The sequence below is a fragment of the Galleria mellonella genome, unplaced genomic scaffold (genome assembly GCF_026898425.1).
Source record: "Galleria mellonella isolate WM207_F2 unplaced genomic scaffold, CSIRO_AGI_GalMel_v1 utg113, whole genome shotgun sequence".
Taxonomy (NCBI): domain Eukaryota; kingdom Metazoa; phylum Arthropoda; class Insecta; order Lepidoptera; family Pyralidae; genus Galleria; species Galleria mellonella.
The window spans coordinates 820,443-831,039 of NW_026441975.1; the positions used below are offsets into that span (position 1 = coordinate 820,443).

At 30.5% G+C, this 10,597-nt stretch overlaps 1 protein-coding gene across 1 annotated transcript; it reads right to left on the reverse strand.

Moving 5' to 3' along the window:
- Positions 1–832: 832 nt before the first annotated feature.
- Positions 833–8,702, reverse strand: LOC113513036 (ecdysteroid-regulated 16 kDa protein). Its single transcript, XM_052892903.1, has 4 exons — positions 8,543–8,702; positions 2,660–2,773; positions 1,993–2,111; positions 833–1,028 (listed from the first exon to the last, which is right to left on the reverse strand). The coding sequence occupies exons 1-4, from the start codon at positions 8,607–8,609 to the stop codon at positions 888–890; spliced, it is 441 nt and encodes a 146-aa protein (XP_052748863.1). The 5' UTR covers positions 8,610–8,702; the 3' UTR covers positions 833–887.
- Positions 8,703–10,597: the final 1,895 nt, after the last annotated feature.

Genomic DNA, 10,597 nt, shown 5'->3' on the forward strand with positions numbered 1-10,597 from the left:
ACGTGGAAGTCGACCTGACAGGGTATGTTGCTATCAATGGCACGACTACAAAAGGTTTTTAATGTTTTAAGGTATCATGTGATATGGTATTGTTAGTATCCTTAGATCACGAATGACACTATAAATAAAAATATAGCGGGTGAATGACGATATTTTCAAGTAAAATTAAAAATATTACTATACGAGTATGTATACAAAAATCAAATGCTGAGAGATAACAAACAAAATCATATTTATAGTCATCATATATTTATTTATTGAACTTCATTACACTTAGTGTAAAAGGCGAATTTAACACCATTTCAGTCATTGATTGTGCAATTTATATAGATAGAGCATCGACGGTCAAAAACGTATTAAGATTTAGTCGGCGAAATTGATATTTGGTTGAATCAATTTGACTGATTTTAAACATATCATTTATTACAAAGCTTTATGTACATTTTACCTTCATTTCAAATATATTCCTAATAATTTTAGATCGTTTTTATATCTTAATTTAACCTTATAATGTATTTTTTTCTATATACGGAGTAATAAATATAATTACGGTAACTCTATTTATGCATACATGGATACAAATGTTGGTATGTTTTAGCAAAGCATTTATATAGATCTATATAAGTTGTTGCGAGAAAATCAAATTGAATACTTCACCCTTTGAAGTCGGTTGAAATATGTATATCGTACAATTGGCAATAGTACGTACGTAAGGCTTCATAACAACAGGGATGTTAATACTTCTTAGTATCTACTTAATCTTATCTGTTAGTAAAAAAATGGATCTACCTATACTTTGTTACTCCCACGCAAAAAAAAAAAAAAATTCGTACACATTTAAAAGAGATATCACTTTATTTATATTCTTTGTATAATGTTTCATATATCTAATTGATTCTGGATGTTATTAGGATGCACACTACATCTTCGTCGTCTTCGGTTTTAAGCTCCCATTTCACGTCTACTTTCACTTTGGGATATGATTTCAGGACTGGTAACGTTGCTTTGTAGCTGGCTTTAGTACCGGCCTGTAACGATAATTGCATTAATTATACTTATTTCATAAATAGTAAACGTTTTATCATATTGATTCTAACAGAATGGTTATATTTTTTATAAGTTGAAAATAGAATGATAACCCCTTCGGTGCTATCGGTTTACGTTCGCGGGGTACCAGTGAGGGATGACAGATTTTTTGGATGATGATAATGAAATGGTAGCTCCGCCTGCAATAACGGTAGACGCTGGCTAGCGATGGGACTAGTAATTTGCATTAGGTACTAACAATCTCTTCCCCCTGGGATAATAGATTTTTTATTGGATGATAATAAAATGGTAACTCCGCCTACGCTGAAGCGGTTTTTTAATAGATAGAGTGATTCAAGAGGAAAGTTTATATGTATAATACATGCATAATTTTGTAGAGAAACACTGATAATTTTAGAGGTTTCTAATGTGATGTGTTGTAATGTGCACTAGGGCGAAGCAGGGGCGGGTCGTTTTTTATAAAACTTTTAATGACAAGCTGACAGTTCATCTGATGGAATGTGGTAGCCTTCGCCTGTATTCATATGTACAGCATTATGGATATCACAGAATATAGAGTGACATCTGTACTCTATCCTTCATAGTAGAGATTGTTAGTATTTCAATCTGGAATACAATCGTGGTTCTTGTAAAATTTTGTCATGATGGGCTATCTAATCTACTTTTAACCTCACTTAATATTTCTCATTGGTGATCCGCCAGCATATACCGATAGCATAGGCGGAGTTACTATTTCATTTTCACTCATTAAAGTAAAAAAAAAAATTACCCTTCATACGTGTATAAGTGATTAAAAATGTTCTGCGTGAATAAACGATTTTCACCTCTGTACTCAGTATTCATTGTTCACCCTTTAAATACTAACACGGCTGGGACAGTGGCACCCAAACAGACAACTCTTCTGGTCTCTCTTTAATTATAACATTATTATAAAAATTAAAAGACCTTCAAGGGACAAACGAGGCCGGTGTCCTGGCAGGCGTTGGGCTGAGGCAGTGGAAATGGCACCGGCAGGTTCATGATGACACCGTGCACCTCCGTCACTAAAGATTTTATATCTTTTGCTGAAATTGAAACAGAATGATCAGATTTCAAAGTGGAGATCGACTATATATTTTTAAATTTTGAATTTTAAATTTTAAGTGTTACCAATGACTTTAAAGTGTTACGCCATAATATCGTCAATTTTGAATATATATTTTTAATTAAAATAATTTACTGTAGTACGAATAAGTAAAGTTGTTAAGATTCGATTTTAATTTTAGTAACCGTCCGCTTGATAAAAAGAAATCATATTTAGATATAAACAGTACAAAATATACTATGTTCTCTAAATTATGTCGCTCTATCCAATTATTTGAGATACTTTCGATTATGTACTCGAATAGAAAGTAAGTTTTTATATTACTTCTTGGCGCTATAACCAAAAAAATTTAATCCTCCCGTAACTAACTTGTCATCGTTATACTCGTACCCCGTGTTAGTATGGGAAATTAAAAATACTTTGAGGAAAATTTTCAGTTTCACTGGTTCTTTAAAACATCGCTAACGATTTTGTTTTCATCTTGTCTTATTAATTTTGTTTTAACCTCTACACTTTGATTATACTTACATGGCGTGAACGTGATTGAAATGCTGGCATTAGTGTTTCTTCTCAGTATACATTCTTTGGCGTCATCTTTACATCCGCTGACTTCGACGCTCTCTATGCTGGCCAATGGAGATCCTGAAATTTAGGCAAAGTTCTTTGAAACTTTGAATTATACATATATTAAACATGCTGCAATGCTTGTTTTGAAAGGGATTTTTATTTATTTTCTTTTTATTGTAATTATTCTTAAATGATATTTAAAATGTAAATGTAAGAGAGAGTGGTGGAGAATGAGAGTAAATGAAAGATAAGTCCAGAGACCCATTAATTATTTAAGAGTATATGGACTAAAGTCTGAAAATTTTATTGAGTTTTGTACAACTATATATTTTTCTTATTGTTAGGACGGCAAACGAGCAGACGGTCCAACTGATGGAACGGTAGGTTCCATCAGGTGGACCGTCGCTACTGAACACCCGCAACACTCTCCTTGTGTTCCGCAACACAAGGAGAGTTGTTTGTGCGTTGTCACCTTTTTAATGTTTGTAGGCACGTTTTTTGAAATGCTCCAGATTATATTTTAAGGGGACAACTCATGCTACAATCTAGATATTATCATCAATATCATTTCAGCCATTATCCGTCTACTGCTGGACATAAACCTCCCCACTAGACTGCCATAGAGAACGGTCTTAAGCCACCTGCATTCACTGACTCCCTGCAATGCATGTCAGGTCGTCACTCCATCTAGTGGAGGGTCGTCCTACACTGCGTTTACCCGTACGTTGTCACCAATCTAGATATACAAGGTAGAAATGAACGTGATGCACGGATAGTAGCAGTGTGCTACGCAACCAAGAAATGCATATTTTTTTCATGCATGGTATTATATTTGGGTGACCCACAATTCTTTGTCTTTCAAGTTGAATGACTGTGCGGCATTGCCGAGTGCGTGCTAGTAGAAAGTAGATGAATCTTCTCAATTTACGTAGCTCGTGCAATAATTAATATTTATGCTGATTCACTTTAAAAATCTCTAGGAATGTGTGGATATATTGGATGGATTTCGTGGCTATGTTTTGTGTGAAATAATAAATGAATAGTCTATATCACTTAAAGTACCTATTTCTTAGTTATCGTGGGGTTACTTTTGAAATAAATTCCAATAAAGAGATATTGAAATTGAGACGTTTCGCACTCTCGAATTGCAGTACTAGCAACATAATGGTTCTATATTGTTCTGATAGATGCATGTTAGTGTAACTTGTTAATGCAAACTATTGTAAACCGATCCCAATTATAATTTAATTTCTAACCGTTGCTTCATGAGTGCAATATAAAATTGTCCTTGGCAATAGATTGGATTTATATTCATATTGAATTCAAGAGTAGACCTGGTTTGCGTTTTCAATTATACCATGGAAGCAGGCATTCAGTTAGGTTAAAGATTATGGGAGTTCCAATTCAGCCAAAATGTAAATTCTAGGTGTCTTCAAAGGTACGAGTAACTTGACGTTACTGTGAATGTGTTTGTATGTTTTTGTTTTTATTGTGGTTGATATTATCCAGTTGTTTAAAGAAATATTTTATATTGCAGTATTAAACAAAAAGAATTTGTCATTTGAAATTGCATGAATCACTGACCTAGTACAGAACGTTGTCATGAATTAATAAAATTAATGCTATTTTCCATCCAAACATTTTCAATGAATGTATGCGTTGGTCAATGCATATTTTTTTTGTAAATTTATCTAGATGCTAATATATTTATTATGTAGCTAAAAAAACGTAAACTGTGATGGAGTTTTATTATTGAACTACTTTAGACAAAGAATTGAATTGCATGGGTGGTTAGATAGTATGGTTCGGTGCACACAGCATCTACCTAATTCATGTTTATTTGAATGAGTATTGACAAATTCACCTATTGTTGATTGACCCTTTGTAACTTATACAGCTAGCTGTTTCTCGTTACATCGTCTGTATTGTGTAATTTGGATAGCGCATACATTCGTTTTTTTTTTCACGTATGTATTTTTTCTCGTATTTCGCGAGGTGAGGTTGAAGTCAGATAAATTGACCCATCGTGATAAATTTACTACGAATTATCACAATGGTTTCCAAAAGAGACCTTAGTGAAATCAACCTGATCAGGTATATTACTAATAATAGGGACTGAAGTCCCTTTAACTAGCAATCTCTTGGGTACATTTTATTTTAATTTTTAACTATGTTAAAAATTTTAGGTGTGATTTCGTAGCTAATTAAGTGGAGGAGTTTATTGGATTCAATCTGTATTGATCGAATTTAAATTTGACCAATAATCGCAAAAAAAAAAAAACAAGATACTTTTGTTCGCTCGTTATATACATTGAAGACTTATACATTTATTACATTCTATGTTTTCCATTTTGATGGACAAAAAGTATGTATAACATTGTCTTTATTTTATATACAGGTATAAAGTGGGCTAATCACCATCCCGTAGTCTGACTACATAGCATTTGATAGCAGAAAACTAGTGTTTTGTCCAATAGGGCATAGCTATACACTAGTTGCGGTTAGTTACTATACCTTTATGTGTTTAAATATATATGTATTATATTCCTTTCTATATAATGTTATTGTGGAAACTTTATCTTTGTACTTATTTTATACATGTATGATTGGATCTTACAAAGAAATGTTACTACTATTATTTAATCAAATATGTTGTTTTTCAAGATGTCTTTTTATCATTAAATATAACACGGATATTAAACATCTAGTTTAAAAACAATGAGCAGGGTAAATACGTGCCAATTTATTACTGTAGATATCATTCTCTCATTAATTAAAGTCTGTACGTGATTATATACCAAAATAATGATTTATATTTAATATCTATACGTTATCATAGTAATACAATATGTTCCCTTTGTGAAACTGTGATTATATCCAGTTATAATTAATTAAATTTTAATCATGTAACAGCTGTCAATGTGCCTTATATATCTAGCCATCTGTCCCTATTACGCATGGGTAGAGAAAATAAAATATGGTAATGTAGTATTTTATGAGTGAAAAAATTTCTAAAATGAATTAAGTATTTTTTGAGTTTATCCGTTACAAAAACATTAAATTATATCTCTCCTCTTTATAATATTATTTTAGATAAATGTATAATTATGTCATAATAATTGTTTAGGATGGCATATTAATTAATTTATTCCTAGTACTTATTATTTCAAATATCTACATAATGTTATACTATATCAACGATATAATTATGTATTTTAAATGTCGCAATCCTACTTTTGCTTTGTACTTTTTCACGGAAAGTTATGGTGTTCGATTTTTAAATGTGACTATTTCGCAGTTTTCTACTCATATTTTTTTTTATATTTTATTTATTTATTATTTACTTTGTGATTTCTAATTATATAGTTATTTGTTGATATTAATTCGCTTGTACAGTATGGTTATTTTTAGCATGACTGTTGAAGTTTACCGCGCAAACATTTATTTTCGTTCTAAGATTTCGAAATTGTGGAGAAATTTCCTTCTTTATTCTGTACATTTTTAATAAATTTGTGTTCTACAATAAGATTTCTCTACATAATAAAATGTTACTAATAAATAAATAATTTATCAATGTTAGTGACGTGAAGACAATATAAGATCGTTTTTCTTTTCTACTCTGTAAGTATTTACAATATAGATTATATGACATAAAATAATAAAATAAAAAATGATAGTAACCATAATCCTTTGCGGTCTGTATAGAAGAAATACGATTTGTTCACGTTTAAAATTTCCTTTCATGTTTGTTTCGTCCAGAGAGAAACATAGACGAAAATTCTAGTTAGGTCATAAAATCCCTGCTTACGTCTAAAGTAAACATCTAAGGTAAACATGTAGGGCGAAGGGATTGTTAGTAACAGGGATTAGCGATCTTATTTCTAGTAACATATCTTGGAAACCATTTGATCTGCTTTTACTGTGCCGAAGATCATTCATTTGGTGTTTCACCAGAGTATACTGATAGCGGGAATGGGTAACTCCATTCTTCATTCATTCTATTTATTATCCATAAAAAATGTTAATGACTTATACAAATTATCCATCATCTGTACAGATCTTTAGTATGATAGGTATATGGTAATTGCATCGCTCTAAGAATCTGTTTATTTAAAGTATAATATTTAATTTAAGTAACAACATCTTATTTTTCTAATAGTATGATAAAATTGTAATTAGATAATGTCTGTACATGGGAGACATTGAAGATGAATTGATAGAGGGGTCTTAATAAAAGCAAAAGAAACTAATGAAATATTCTTAGAAATTTTGTTTGCCATTCTATACCTAGCTAAGTTTGTTCCTGGACTCTGTTAAAACTACTTCATCGAATTGGATAAATTTTTTACAATTGTATCTAACTTTAAATTTCGAATATGTTTTATTTTGATACGCCATCTAAAAGAGATCTATTTCATTGATTTTCCTATTTCTGAAATTCACGTGTACGAAGTAATGGACAAAAAGTTGATTCTAAAATAATTAAAGCGGTTATTAAGTAAAACTAGCAATTGCATTGAATAAATTTAATGTTTATTTACCATGAAAAATGATTAACTGGCTATTATGTAGGTACAGAAAGTTATATTGAATGTTGATTAGGTGCTAAGTTTTTTTGATGCGTTTGCGATCACGAATCATAATATTATTTATATGTCAAATGTAAAAATCACACCTACGGATAAAACAGAACTAGATACATGTATCTGAGATGCGAGTGCTGAACTGGAGGTAGGTATGTTGAGAAATTGAGATAAGAATATGGGTAAAAATGGAATGGTACTATTAGTATACATTGGCGGGGGCACCAGTGAGTGATGATAGCTGAGCATGAAAGAAGGTCAGTTAGCGCATTGTGACAAATTCTTCAAGAGTTAACCGCGATAGTTTCCAGGGTGAACTGCGTAGAGGTCGAACATAGCAATAGCTAGCAATGTAGTTGTGAGATCCTATTACTAACAATTCCTTTTCCCTTAAATAGACAAGATTAAGAACGTATATCTTAATTAGTTTAAAAGTAGTGTCAGTAATAGAGAAGTACCTACAGAAGTAATAATAATAATTTTTATTTAAATGAACTTAATAATAAGCATTTATGAATAGTCACCTTTCTTATAAATCTACCGCCCAGTTCGGAATGCAATTTTAGCTGAGAAAAACGGGCAAGTAACACAACTGTTGCTTTGTTTTTCAAATAAAATCATTTGTCTTAATATGGGCATGTGATAAGTAGGGGTAAAAATAATACTGTGATACAAGTGTACGATCACTAATTAGCATATAGAGAGATCTAAAAATAGATGGACGGAGTATGTCAATAAGGATTTAGTAAAAAAGAGAGTGAATATTGATAAAGCGAAGAAAAAAGCATATTAGGTATGCCGACCCCAAATTTACAAAAGAAAAAGGGTAAAAAATTATGATATTAGATTTAGTTGCATTTCTTGCTACTTATTTTATATTGATTTACAATAAAGATTTTCAAATTGTTATGTGCACACAAAAAAATGTAATTTTATTTACTCTTATATCAATTATATTGTAAATTACCAACTTTTTGACAAGACTCGAACCCATATTTTTTACTTATCCGATTTTGCTTTTAACAACACCATGAAAGGAGTGCATACTATTAGGTAGAAAATACAACAATATCTTTTCTAAGGTTATTATTTTTTGTATTATGTTAGCTGTTTACTAAACGGATAAGGGGCGTATTTGTTAGTTATAATGACCGTTCCTTTCCTTCATACGAAATCAGTTGTTAGCGGAACTCTAATTGTCACAATAGCATGATTGCAATAGCACGCAATAATGGATTATAGCAATAATAATGATAAATACCACAATCAGTGTAGAACTTGGCCTGTGCACTCGCCAGCAGCACTATAACTGTCAATATAAACAACATATTTAAAAAAAATAATAACTTAGCGCGCTAACGTTTACGTAGAGACGACTCGCGCGGCGTTAACAGACTGGTCGATTTGATGGACTATGTTGCACGACCTTTATCGCTTTATAATATGCGTTGGCGCAGGTCAAAGAGTAAACAGGCAACATAGATAATAATAGGTACTTATCTACCTACATCCCTTTGTTTACGTTTAATATTATTGGACCGAAATGCTGTTATTTTTTTTTTGATGGTACAGAAAATTACATTTTTTTTTTATTTCTGTATGTACAATCCTTTAGAATGTAACTAATATTTATTTTCCAATTTTAATTTTTATGTAGAAATTGTAAATGTGAGTTTTACGAGATATCTATGACATATATTATCCTTATTTTAATATTACAAGCGTGAAAGTTTGTGAGTTTGTTATCTTATAGCGCCTTAATGGCTTAACATTATGAAATTTGGTATAGTATATAATATATGGAATAGAGTAGGACATGACTGGTCAGTAAACATATTCGAACGAAGTCGCGGGTAAAAGCTAGTATAAAATAAAAAACACACATAAGTGAAAGCCAACTTTAGAACATGATATTTGTATAAAAAATTCATTTACAGAATATATTTTTTATTATGAAGTTAATTGTCAATAATATCTTATTTAAGATATACTTTAAAAGTTTTGAGTTGCAAATACTTCACTGTAACCTCAGAAAGGCTTCAATAATAGGTAATATGTAAAATAGAAGAAATAAATTATACGTAACAAAAAGTTTTTGAAAGTCAATGAAAATAAATTCATTTTGACTATTAAATTAATGACATTTATAATTAAATATATCTATTTTTATTTACTTATTATTTCTTTTGAATGTCTTTAACAAATTTAAAGTGTAGCTGTGGTGGGATTCAGCAATTAAACAAGATCTATAGGAATTCGGCGAAAATCAGTACACTCGTACTCGTACTGATTTTACTATTCACTGAATTTATTGCATCATTATTAAACAGAATAAATTAATAAGTAAATTTTTTTTTTCAATATGTATCTAGTCATAGGTTTTAAAGTGAGCAGATATTCCAGTCTGCATTTTTTATTCTATGCACTAATGACCGGATCAGGCTATATGTTTCAGGAAAATCGAACAAACTTGTTGCGAATTTATACGCATCAATAATAAATAAATAAATAAAACGATAAAATAAGATAGATAAAAAGGGGTTTTAACACAAATCGACAAATAAAACGAAATGCAGTGTCGCCAGTAGCAATTTTTAATTATTACCCAAATTTAAAGTAATTTTTCTTTAAATTGATACGACTTTCTTAAATTTTACCTAATCATAAACTTGTCTTTTCAACCGACTTAAAAAAAAAAGGTACTTAATTCGGTTGTAATTTTTTAAGATTGTTATCCGATTTGGAAAATTCTTTTTTTTTTTATTTGAAAGGATATATTACAGATTATTCCCTTAGAAATTTTATCAAAATATGGGTAGTAGTTTATTTTTTAAAATAACTGGTTTTGCTACAATTGAAGTTGTTATTTTTTATGGAATACAATCTTAATTATTACTACATTTTGTTTATTGAATTTCCTTAGTCCCTTTGCGCCTACAGTGATATTTCGAAAAATTTAAATGTCGAGCATTTATAAGTAGTTCCATTCTGTTATATTCATAAACAGTTAATTTAACGCTTTGTTACTTAATATTCTAGTCACTTGTCCGGGCTTTTGTGATTAGCAACTCGGCAAAATGAAAACGAAATCATAATTAACTTCTTCATTTGTATGTTATAACACAGTAAAGTAATAATACTAAAGGTTATGCATATACCCGGAATAACTTATATTATGTGTCATCATCATTTCAGCCATTATCCGTCCACTGCTGGACATAAGCCTACGTAGACATTGATAGTTACAATTTTATTATAATTATTTATAATAATATTTATTGAAACTGAAAAGATATGTAACAGTTATACATTTTGT